This window comes from Apus apus, chromosome 3, assembly GCF_020740795.1.
Source record: "Apus apus isolate bApuApu2 chromosome 3, bApuApu2.pri.cur, whole genome shotgun sequence".
NCBI lineage: Eukaryota > Metazoa > Chordata > Aves > Apodiformes > Apodidae > Apus > Apus apus.
This window is the reverse complement of record NC_067284.1, coordinates 34,886,559-34,898,711: the sequence shown is the minus strand read 5'-3', so window position 1 is coordinate 34,898,711 and position 12,153 is coordinate 34,886,559. Positions and strand designations below refer to the sequence as shown.

The 12,153-nt window shown below is 43.3% G+C and overlaps 1 protein-coding gene and 3 non-coding genes across 4 annotated transcripts; all 4 read left to right on the top strand.

The window, feature by feature from the left end:
• The first annotated feature begins 3,426 nt into the window (after positions 1-3,426).
• On the top strand, positions 3,427-7,324 carry RPS12 (ribosomal protein S12). The gene is made up of 6 exons (XM_051614786.1): positions 3,427-3,460; positions 3,618-3,669; positions 4,099-4,215; positions 5,759-5,861; positions 6,365-6,466; positions 7,238-7,324. Exons 2-6 carry the CDS (start codon positions 3,656-3,658, stop codon positions 7,298-7,300), a joined length of 399 nt encoding a protein of 132 aa, XP_051470746.1. The 5' UTR covers positions 3,427-3,460; positions 3,618-3,655; the 3' UTR covers positions 7,301-7,324.
• On the top strand, positions 4,908-4,983 carry LOC127383431 (small nucleolar RNA SNORD101). The gene has a single exon (XR_007889199.1). It is a non-coding gene; the product is annotated as a small nucleolar RNA SNORD101 (small nucleolar RNA).
• LOC127383441 (small nucleolar RNA SNORD100) lies at positions 6,213-6,297 on the top strand. The gene has a single exon (XR_007889209.1). It is a non-coding gene; the product is annotated as a small nucleolar RNA SNORD100 (small nucleolar RNA).
• On the top strand, positions 6,767-6,901 carry LOC127383440 (small nucleolar RNA SNORA33). Its single transcript, XR_007889208.1, has one exon. It is a non-coding gene; the product is annotated as a small nucleolar RNA SNORA33 (small nucleolar RNA).
• Positions 7,325-12,153: the final 4,829 nt, after the last annotated feature.

Here is a 12,153-nt window from a genome sequence, read left to right as displayed (position 1 = left end):
GGGCTGACCTGCTGGAGAGCAGTGTAGGTGAAAGGGATCTGGGGGTCCTGGTAGACAGGAGGATGACCATGAGCCAGCAATGTGCCCTTGTGGCTAAGAAGGCCAATGGCATCCTGGGGTGTATTAGAAAGGGTGTGGTTAGTAGGTCAAGAGAGGTTCTCCTCCCCCTCTATTCTGCATTGGTGAGGCTGCATCTGGAGTATTGTGTCCAGTTCTGGGCCCCTCAGTTCAGGAAGGACAGGGAACTGCTGGAAAGAGTCCAGCGCAGAGCCACAAAGATGATTAAGGGAGTGGAACATCTCCCTTATGAGGAAAGGCTGAGGGAGCTGGGTCTCTTTAGTTTGGAGAAAAGGAGACTGAGGGGTGACCTCATCAATGTTTACAAATACGTAAAGGGTGAGTGTCAGGAAGATGGAGTTAAGCTTTTTTCAGTGATGACCAGTGATAGGACAAGGAGTAATGGATACAAATTGGAGCATAGGAGGTTTAAGGTGAATATCAGAAAAAAATTTTTTACTGTGAGAGTGACAGAGCACTGGAACAGGCTGCCCAGAGAGGTTGTGGAGTCTCCTTCTCTGGAGACATTCAAAACCCGCCTGGACGCCTTCCTGTGTGATGTGCTCTGGGTGACCCTGCTCTGGCGGGGGGGTTGGACTAGATGATCTTTCGAGGTCCCTTCCAACCCCTATGATTCTATGATTCTATGATTCTATGATTCTATGATTCATCTGGCAATACTGATCAGTCTTATAACTGGCTAAGGACATTTTGGTATCCTTTGATGACCTTGAGGGAGATAAAGGTTTATTGTTCCATTCAGTACCAAGACTCCTCTATAGATTAGGTATCTTTGGGGCTTTTTAGAGGGTATGGTGTCATGATCCAATAATTAGATACATGGTGATTCTCTGTGATCCTGCCAGGGCAAAACAGAGATAATACAATATTGGGTGCACAAACAGGCTTTTATTTGGGTACAGATCAGCTGATAAGAGTTACAACTATGTATTTGTCATTAGCTTGTAATCAATACGATGACTCACCCTAGATTACAAAAGAGAAAAAAGAGAAGGGAAACAAAGAGTTAAAAGTCACCACCCAGAGCTGCAGAGGCATCCTGTCACAGTAGGGCCTGGGAGGTCTGGTCCTAGGAGGCGTTTTGAGACTCTTCTCTTTTAAGCAGTTAATTCCTTGGATATGCCACGGCGGTCACCCCATCACCGTTCCATGTTTGTAGCTTCTGTCCCAAGTTGGCATAAATTCCATCTTTTGCCAGAGATGACAGCTCGTTTGTAAAGCTCCCCAATTAGCAGTTGCCTGTGGTATTTCCCATGCTGCTGGCACACCAGTGGGGGGAGGGAGAGCTTGCCGTTTTCAGTGAAGTAAAGCCAGTTTGGTGGGTTGCCAAGACGTCTCTTTCTTCAGCCCATAAACCCTGCTTTATCTCTTGGATGTCTCAATACAAACACTAGACACCCTGAGTTTCTGAAGTGCTGTTTATCTCTTGGGTTGTGTGAGACAAGTACCATATATCCTGAGTGTCACACACGGGAAGATTATGTTATAGATGGATATAGGGAAGAACATTCTCTGTGGGGAGAGGGAAAGAAGGTGGGTGTTGCAATTTGTGAGTATTATAATTTGCGTGTGCTTGTATGCATTCTCAGGTCTGAGCAACACACAGGAAATTGTATTTTCCCGCTTCTAAAACCACTTCTTGCAGAAGGAAGGGAGAAAGCAGGGGCAGATGTTCCACAGGAGCTGCTAAATGAGAATGCCTGTCTTGGGGAGACAGTGGAGAAATTCAGAGGTTCAATCAGTATATGGGAGTAATTGGAGGTGGCCATATGCACCTTGGAGCTGTCAGTGTCATGGGCAGCATGGTTCCTACTGACTTTGCCTTTGATAGCTCAGAGATCAGGGAGGGGAGTGCCCTAACATGGCACTGCTGCCTCCATGACTCTTTTAGAGGGCTCCCTCTCCCTCCAGATAGCTGTAGTATAAAGGACACACACCTGGCATATGATGGCATCCATCATATTTGAGAGGTCATGGTGGTCTGGTGAGGTTCCCGCTGATTGGAAAAAAGGGAACGTAGCCCCTGTTATCAAAAAGGAGAAAAAGGAAGACCCAGGGAACTACAGGGCAGTCAGTCTCACCTCTGTGCCCAGCAATATCATGGAACAGATCCTCCTGGAAAACCAGCTAAGGCACATGGAAAATAAGGAGGTGATTTGTGACAGCCAACATGGCTTCACTAAGGGCAGGTCATGCCTGACCAATCTGGTGGCCTCCTACAACAAGGCTACAGAGATGGTGGATGGTGGCAGAGCAGCTGATGTCGTCTACCTGGATTTGTGCAAGGCATTTGACACTGTCCCACATGACATCCTGGTCTCCAAACTGACAAGGCATGGATTTGACAGATGGAGCACTCAGTGGATAAGAGATTGGCTGGAAGGCCACACCCAGAGAGTTGTGGTCAATGGCTCAATGTCCAAATGGAGGCAGGTGACAAGTGGTGTCCCTCAGGGGTAAGTATTGGGACCAGTGCAGTTTAACATCTTTGTTGGAGACATGGACAGTGGGATCGAGTGTATCCTCAGCAAGTTCGCTGATGATACCAAGCTGTGTGGTGTAGTTGACACCCTAGAGGGAAGGGAGGCCATCCAGAGGGACCTTGACAGGCTGGAGAGGTGGGCCAGTGCCAACCTCATGAAGTTCAACAAGGCCAAGTGCAAGGTCCTGCACCTGGGTCAGCACAACCCTAGGCACAAATACAGGCTGGAGGGAGAATGGATAGAGAGCAGTCCTGAGGAGAAGGACTTAGGGGTGACAGTAGATGAGAAGCTCGACATGAGCCGCCAGTGTGAGCTGGAGCCCAGAGAGCCAAACACATCCTGGGCTGCATCAGAAGAAGTGTGGCCAGCAGGGCCAGGGAGGTGATTCTGCCCCTCTACTCTGCTCTGGTGAGACCCCACCTGTAATACTATGTTCAGCTCTGGTGCCCTCAGCACAAGAAAGACATGGAGCTGTTGGAGAGGGTCCAGAGAAGGGCCACCAAGATGCTCAGAGGGCTGGAGCACCTCTGCTGTGAAGACAGGCTGAGGGAGTTGGGGCTGTTCAGCCTGGAGAAGAGAAGGGTCCAGGGAGACCTTATAGCACCTTCCAGTACCTGAAGGGGCTCCAGGAAAGCTGGGGAGGGGCTTTTCACCAGAGAGGGCAGTGACAGGACAAGGGGTCACGGTTTTCAGCTGAAACAGGGGAGGTTTGGGTCAGGCAGCAGCAGAAGAGCGTCACGCCCCGCTGGGTGGGGGCGGGCGCGCGCCGGACGGCTTGGCGGATCAGGCAGCGCCACGGACAACCCCCCCGCCCGCGCGCCCGGGGTCCTCGCGCGCTATAAGAGCGCGAGGCGGAAGGCCCGCCCCCTCTTTCGCTGTCGGCGCGCGGCGGGGCCGTGGTGAGTGGCGGGGCCTGCGGGGCCTGCCGGGCCTGCCGGGCCTGCCGGGCCGGGCCGCATCCCCGCGGCTGCCGGGGCATCGCGGCGCGGGGGGGCGGGCGAGCGCCCGGGGGCGGCGGCTGCCACTCACCCGCGCGGCCTGTGTCTGTATTTGCAGCAGGAACCCGGGCGGGAACAGCACCCACCGTGAGCGCCATGGCCGAGGAAGGGTGAGCGGGGCCGCGGGGGGCGGCGGGGCCGCGGGGGGCGGAGGGGCTCGGCCGCGCCGTTCCGCACCGCCGCGTGTCGGGCCGCGCAGCGCCGGTCGCTCGGCCTGCGCAGGCCCCGCCGTGGTGCTGGTGCGTGTTTCCTGCCGGCGAGAGGCCGGGGGCTCGGGCTGGGCCCTGGCGGGCTGCGGGGCTGTGTGCGGGGCTTGCTCTTCTCTGCCAGGGGAGCGCGCAGCTGGCTGCCTCGCCGGGAGGTTTTACTCTTCTTTAATTTTCTCTTTAGTCTCTTTATTGGCTTCGTTCCTAAACCAGGTGTTTTTGTTTTTTTTTCCTGTAGTTTTTAATGATTGGATGCTTGCAGACGAACAAGAGGCTTTTGTTTGTAGTCGTAAGTTATTGCTGCGATCAGAGCAATATTTCTTTTCTCTTTAGCATTACTGCTGGAGGTGTAATGGATGTTAACACCGCCCTGCAAGAAGTGCTGAAGACCGCACTTATCCATGATGGCCTAGCTCGTGGTATTCGTGAAGCAGCCAAAGCCTTGGACAAGTAAGTGTTGTTTGCCCGTTTTGTCTGTGGTGAATAGCAAAAGCGGTGAGGCATGCTGTGATGAGGTTTGTTGAATACACATAATGCTCATTTTGTCCAGATGTCTAGTTGAAAGCTTTGGCAAGAACATGTTTTTCTGCTAGTGAGGTTTGTATTTTGACACCTGTGTTTTGGGGTTGTAAGATACAGACTCTAAATTCGAGCATCTAGTATATTAGGTTCTAACTTTTTGTGACACCAGTGGCACCTAGTTTTTGTGTATGGACCTTGTGAAATAAAATTAAACTATCTTTGCAGCATGTAGCTGTGGAAATCTGGGCCTCAAGAACCTGGTGTCTTAAGAAATTATAAGCTCTTCTCAAAACTCCCAAGAATTTTAGTTGGGAGGGTTAATATGTATGTCAGACTTAAACTGAAAGGGTTTGTTTTGGTTTTATGGGGAGAACCTGAAATTCATATCTTGTCCTTACCCCTTTGCTAGGCTTCATCTTTCGTGTTGCAGCTGTAAATAATGGAGTTGGTACAACAGCAGCGCAATGCTGAACTGGTCATACATGTGCCAAACTTGTTAATTAGTTGTGGTTTCTTGGTAGGGTGAAGTGTGCTGTATTTGTACGTGTACAGACCTGTGTGCATGTCTAGATACAGACATATTTGTAAAAATAGACAGTGTTTAAGTGCAGTGCTACAGGGTTTGAGTGATGACTTAAGGTATTTGTCGGATACCCCTTCACTCTTCTTATGAGTGAGAACAGCAGTCTGACAAACCTGTATGCAAAAAGCTTTTAAGACAGCAAATAATGGAAAAGAAATATAACTCAAGTTTTATATACACTTGCGTGTGATGGTTTTTGCTTGGAAGTAATCTGGTGACACTTGTGATGAAGGTGGCCATAGATACTTTGCTTGCAGTGGTCAAATTCTATTAGGTTACGCATAGAAGACCTATACAGCTCTCTTTGTTGTCAGGTGTCCCTTTGGTATTCTTAACATTGTACTACAGTATACAAAGATCCTAATTAGAATTGGGACCCTCTCATAGCAGCTTCTTTGAACGTAAGTAGAAAAGATTGTTTTGAAGAGCTTATAACAACTTGACCTGGAAGTTAAAGCTTTTAATAATTAAAATTCTAATGTTAAAATATTGTAAATTGAGGTAAACAAGAAAAAGCTACTAAAAAGCTACTTGTAACTTGGTCACTTTCTAACAGTGATGTTGGTTCTTATGGGACCTGGTGTTCATCCAGTCATTGCACCTTTTTCCAATGGCTGATACTTTATTTAGTGGGATTTTTGGAAGTGTCTGAGCTGTCATAGAATCTGATAAAGCTGACAATGTGAGAGGAGTTTGTTATGTTTATGAAAAAACATAAAAAGTCATAGGTGATTATCAAAAGTGTAGTTAGTATTTCAATAGTGTATGGTGTCTCTAAACCAAATTAAACTTAGGAAGTGCATGTGCTGAATTTTGTTCTTTCTGGTTTTGATCATTAAAGTGTAAGCAGTGTGTGAAGTTACAGTTGTCAGTTTTCACTTTTTTTAGACGCCAAGCTCATCTTTGTGTCCTGGCTTCAAACTGTGATGAGCCCACCTATGTAAAGCTAGTTGAAGCACTTTGTGCAGAACATCAGATCAACTTAATAAAGGTGAGAGTCAGAACTTGACACAGAAGTTGGGAAAAGTTACCTTGCTTGCTATGTAAACTGCCTGTTTCAGTGTATGGAGAGCTGAACCTTCAAAGTGCTATGCTGTAGTTCTGTATTTGGCTTATGTAAGCAAAATTTCTCTGAACAGCAGAGGTTGTTTTATTTCTATGTGACTGTCATAGAAACAGTACAAAAAGTGGCTGTAAATGGCAAAGGATGCTTATCGGGCATTTCACAAAGTTGAAAGAAATCTTTGTGTCCTGCATAATAAGAAACAGAACTAATGCTGCAAGTGTTCATGGATAATGGGAGGACTCATGTTAACAAAACTTCCAAATAAAAACCTGGGAAGCTGTACAGTGATGATAACGTGGCTCCCTCTACTGATAATGGTGAGGAAAGCAGCCACCCGTCACCCAACACTTCTGAGTACAGCAGCTCTTTGGCTGAACCCAGTTCTGTTAGAAATGGCCAGTTCTGATGTGATGCAATGTTTTACACAGGTTGATGACAACAAGAAGCTGGGTGAATGGGTTGGTCTCTGCAAGATCGACAGAGAGGGAAAGCCTCGCAAAGTAGTGGGCTGCAGCTGTGTGGTTGTCAAAGTAAGATGGTGCTAATTACAATTTATTTCTTGACTTCTGAAAATGCACAGTAAAGATAGTTGCTTTAGATGAGGGAGTATTAAATGGATCTTTTGGACTTTCTTTTTGTTTTAAAAGTTCCTTTCAATTTTTGATAGTGAAAATAAATTGCTTCCGTGTTCAGTATTCCCTTTCATGTTTATTTAAAACACTCATTACTTTTGTGAATTAATGGCTGTGTCCTTAATCTATGACTGCTTGGCAGTAAGTATGAAAGGAAAATCCTTTTTGCTAGAAGAGTTTTAAGTTTTGCTTTAGAAAATGCCAGTTCAATGTGTCTGCTCAACTTGAAAATGTTTTGCAGAGCATATTTTAAAAGGACACTGGTAAAGCAAAGCCACAGTACGAGCCTTGAAGACTTTGTGGTCTTTGAGGTCCCAAGAGATGGCTACATCTTCACAATAAAGACTAATGCCTTCTGCATGTGATAGCATACTTTTGCTACTGTTCCACATGCTTTACTTGGCTTTCTTTAAGCATAAAGGAAGGATTCATTTGGATCCATACCAGTGGGTGTTATGCTTGAATGAAATAGCATAGTCCTTTATTAGAATAGTCATTTATTACGGAACAAAGAGAAAGCAGCTGGTGGATTGATGTTACTTGTGTGGAATTTTGCAAATACTTGGGAATGCCTTGAGAAAGTGTCAGGATTTCAGATGCCCTTTTAAAAAGAAGCTGTGAAATTTTGAATGGGTCTGTATGTTATTAATGAGTTATCTTGTGTTACAGGACTATGGCAAGGAATCTCAGGCCAAAGATGTCATCGAAGAGTACTTCAAGTGCAAGAAATGAATGGAAAATAAATTTTGAACTTGACTTATGTGTGTGTGATTATTGGGTGTGGAATATTTATTTCAAATGCAAAGGATAACATCAGAAGATGAAAGGACTCTGCAGGTCTTGGTGTAGCTTATTGGTATGTTAACTGTCACCTGCACAGATTCTCATTTTCAGCAATGCTGAGAGTTGACTACTGCCTTGGTTTGACAGTGCTTAGGCTTGTGCTTCTGGAAGGATTCTGAGTAACTTGATAAGGGAAAATCTGAAGTACTCCTGCATTTGTGATGAAAATTTGGCTCCCTCTGCTGAAACAAATGAGAACAGCCGTAAGTTGCCCAAATCTGAAGTGTTGCAAGATTTTTTAAAATGCTGTCTTAATTTATTCAGGGAACTCACTTGACACAAGGTGTGTTTTCTTTGGGTTTTTTTCCCCCCCTTGCTCAGTTCTGAAGCAAACAGTGGGTAGAGTTAGCTTTGTGTAAGTACTGTCAAGTACTTCTAGATGCAGTTCTGCAGTTCTCAATAGTCAAGATAGCCAAGTAGTTGATCTCACTGCTCATACAAGGCCGTGTTGAACTCTTAACTTGCCCAGTGACTTCCTTTCCTTAGTAGTTGAGTGACATAGCAGAACTTGTCTTTTTTTTTTTGCTTTTTTACAGTAAGGCGGGATTAGGACTGGAATTCAGGATTGTTTTTCTCTCCTGCAAGTTATTGAGGGTGTTTTGTGCATTCTGAGGAGCTGCTCTGTTGTGCTGATAAGGAGGATGTGGATGATAAGTATGTGGGGCTGAGCAGCTGTAGATTTAGGATATGGGAATGCATAGCTGTCTTTAACTTCTTGGGCTCCTGAGTGTGATTTTCATTGAAGTTGGTAACCCCTTTTTTTGGCATCCCTAGACATTACAGTATCCTGGGCTCAGATTCACTTTCTTCCAGTTCTCATTAAAGCTCTCAAAGTGTCTTGGTCCTGACGGCTAAAATTCACTCCTGTAGATAAGAGCCTTAGTTGCAGATCTTGCTTCAGTAAGTTACTGGAGATTTCTAAACATTGAGAATAGAAATAATTTGTAAGAATATTCCTTTCTAAATGGACTTAAAAGGTACCTGAAAAAACTGTCAGTTGAAGTAGGCTAATTTTAGTATCTTTGAGTGACTTCTGTACAGAAGCACACCGAAGTACACTTCCATCTTTTGTCCTGTCTTAAGCTGCATCTGCCAAGTTGTGGATAAAACTTAGCTATTTGTTCTTTTTAATTTTATAAGGCTGTTAGCAGCTACATTCTATAGAAAGAATGGTCTGCTATGATACTGGCAGTCTAATAGGATCTATGGTGTGTTTTTCCTTGGATGGCTGTTCTAAGAGTTAAATTCACAAAGAGAACTGGGATGCGAAATGAGCTCAGCGCCTAGATTTGGTGGCCTATGTGTTACTGAAGTTGAAAATTGTGACTTTAACCTTCCATAACAGAACATTTTTTTAACCTGCTAGCAGTGAAATCCTTTTAATGTCTCTGGACACAGAGTAGCGAACATGCAATCCAACAAGCATTTCCAGGGTAGTGGGTGAAGACTTTAAAAAAAGATGAAATCCATATACTTCTCAAAAATTTGAGGAAACCCTTGCTGATGAGCCTTCACAGGCAAACAGCTTTTCCAGATGTTTGACTTTTTGGCCAAACAGCTTTTCATTTTGTTATTTTTTTACATGAAATTACCCAGGAGAACTGAGAAGGACATGGTCCCCAGCTCAGATACTTCACTGATTACAAAGGGAGTTCAGGCAAGTAAAACATATTTACTTTTGGGTTGCATACGATGATGTGAAGTTAGCCTGCTTAAGGTCTGAGGGCTGTGATAAAATTGTGGTTGCTTTAGCATGGGCAAACAACTAGACCTTAGAGTTGTTTTGTTTTTTTTAAACTGGATTTGCCTTTTTAAGTGAAACTTGATTTAGCTTGCGGTCTGCTGATACTTCCTTATAAATCTAGTCAAGGAATCTTGTGATGTGAAGCACTAATACCAACATGGACTGAAGTTTCAGAGGGGACCAATTTATGATTTGCTGTTGGGGGGAAAATGTGAAGGGTAATGGTGGAAGAAGGAAGAAATGTTTGTGTCCAGGTGAATTGAAATTCTGAGGTTATCTGAGAGGAAAAGGAACTTGGTGAGAAGGATGACTAAAAATAAAGCTGGTAACCTGTTGCTTCAATAAAATTCTGGGAAAGTTGGTTGTTACTGGTCCACCTCCATAGAGGATGTGTGAAGCTGTTCACCTTGTGTATTTAATAGCTGAAATTGTTCCCCTTTGCAGTTCCCTCTATTTCTGGAGAAAGCTAATTCAAAGGTATGTGATGCTGCATTATGGTATCATTGCTAGATTTCCTGTCCAACATTGTAGAGAAATGGGATATGCTGGGTAAAGAAAAAGATGTTCTGGGAGCATTCACGATCCTGGTTAGGCTAGAGTAGCAACACCAGTTTCAGATTCCCAGTAAAGGTAGGTGAGATGTCTCCATGAATTTGGAGTTTGTGCCCTGCTTTTTACTTCTGACAAAAGCCATGAAATTCTTTCTAACAAGTCAATAGGGACTTTTTAAAGCCATATATGGGCAACATGTACACTGAATATAGTTGTATAAGACTCAAGAATTGTTAACACATTGTGTGTTTAGTCAAGCTATTAGTCTTGTAAATAGGTCCTTAAAAATTTTAGATATTTTCAAAACTGAAAGCAATTTGAGGAGAGCTCAAACTATTCACCTTCACAGAACAGTCTACTTAATGCTTTAAAACTTAATTTCAGTGAGAAAAGGTGACATCTTCACTATCAAGATAATTTATCTGTTTATTTATACTGTGGGATATTGGAATTACTGCTTCAGCAGCAGCTGGGTTATGTGTTTCCTCTTAATTGCAATTGGGTCTTTGTCACAATTTGACTCAGGTCTGACAACAGTGCTCTCAGTCCCCTCCCCCTCCCACCCAGGTAGGGAAGGAGAAAGAGAAAAAGAGAGAGACTTTGCTGGATTGAAAACTATAAACTACACAGCTTTAATTAAACACTAATGATAAAAGAAAATATATACAATTATATACAAATATGTTCAGATATGTGCAAAAGCCTCTCGCCTCCCCCCATCCCCAGCAACTCCCACAGCATCTCCTGAGCTGTGAACAGTCCAGAAAAATCCAGGAGCTGCTGGAGAAAGCGGAGAGTGATGAGGGTCAGGAGAGCTTGAGCCTGGGGGTTGGTGGTGATGGATGGACGGAGTCCTCTCCGCATGCTGGGCGTGGACAGAAGAGAAGACGAAGCAGGAAGGAAGTTGTCTTCTGTGATCTCTGACCTTCCTCTGAGCTTATGTAGATAAATGGAATGGAATATCTCTGGCCAATTTTGCTGTCTGTCTAACTCAGCCTCCCATGGGGGGGCCATAGGTCTCCCTGTAGTGTCTGAGCCGACAGAGTAAAGGTGTGACCTTGAAGACCCAGCAGTTAGAAAAACATTCCATTCTTACCAGCCTTAGTTGGAAGGCTCTGTGACTAGTTAAAAGAAAGCTTACTGAAGGAAAAAAAAAAAAATCAGTAAAAGGAAATTTGGCTTCATCCTAGTTCAAAGCAGGATGGTATTATCAGTTAACCCTTAAGAAAAGGGATTCAGGTAAGGAGTGCTGCAGTTCACAAGCAGATTTGTTAGGCAGCCTTTCTTTTGCAACAGTGGAGTGATACCTCTATGTAATGTCAGGCTCAGGCTATTATTTTAAGTCACCTGATCATTTTCTGAGATTTAAATTCCACTCAAACTTTCTGGTTGACCTTAGTCTTTTGTGAAAGATAATTTGGTTTTTATTCAAATTAGCCAAGGAAGAGGAGAGATTTTTGCTTCTTTATACTGGAAGACTTGGATTCTGCTCTGAGACGTCTGCTTTGTAGATTAGAGACTCCGTTTCTTCACATTCTTTGGGTAGATGGTATTTTTATTTTGCCCTAAATGTATTGATATTGATGGGTCCTGCAGGATTTCAGATAAGATTGATCCAGATACTGAATGTTAGATGAGTGCAGCTGTGGCTTGATTTTTGTAGCCTGAAGAACAACAGAAGAAATGGCAAACTATTTTCTCAGTGGTTTTAGACAGTTAAGTATATACACAGGTTTGGTGTTTTTTGTTTTTGTGTGTGTTGTGTTTTGTTTGGTTTTCTTTTTCCAACTGTTCATCAGCAAACATTTGAGAATTTTTTTTAACAAATTGAGCAGATTAGGTGGTTAGGATGCTATTCTATATAATGAAAATTATATATAATTGTATACACATTCAAAATTTTCTTGTGCATTGACATTATTTTTGAATGAAGGTCCACCCAAAGTCCACATTAACTGCTTCATGTAGCTGACATGTTATAAATTAGAATATAATATTTTCTGGTACTAAAACACTATATACATCTGAACTTTCAGCCATTGGTGTGCTTCCTCCATTCAATTCCAAAAAATATTTGGATCACAAAATCCATGAATGAGTGAAAACTAATTTGAAAATCACTAATTTAGAGGAGCTTTTCTCCTCCTTTTCCAATTCTGAAGTGATTGGGGGCACTTTTTATAGTACTTAAGCAAAGGTATTAAAAATATTTTCAGAGACCCATGTGAGTGATACAAACTGGGGATACTTTCTATGAGTTAACTATGCTTCTCAAAAATTTACAAATTGATATAATTTTTGTACATGGTTTGTTTAAAAAAAAAAACACCCTTTAAATGATCACCTGATATTTCATATTTCTGAGAGATTATTAGGCCCAAAGCAGAGTTATATAAAAATATTTAACCACAGAGGGGAAAAATGGTTATACACAAATCAATGTAAT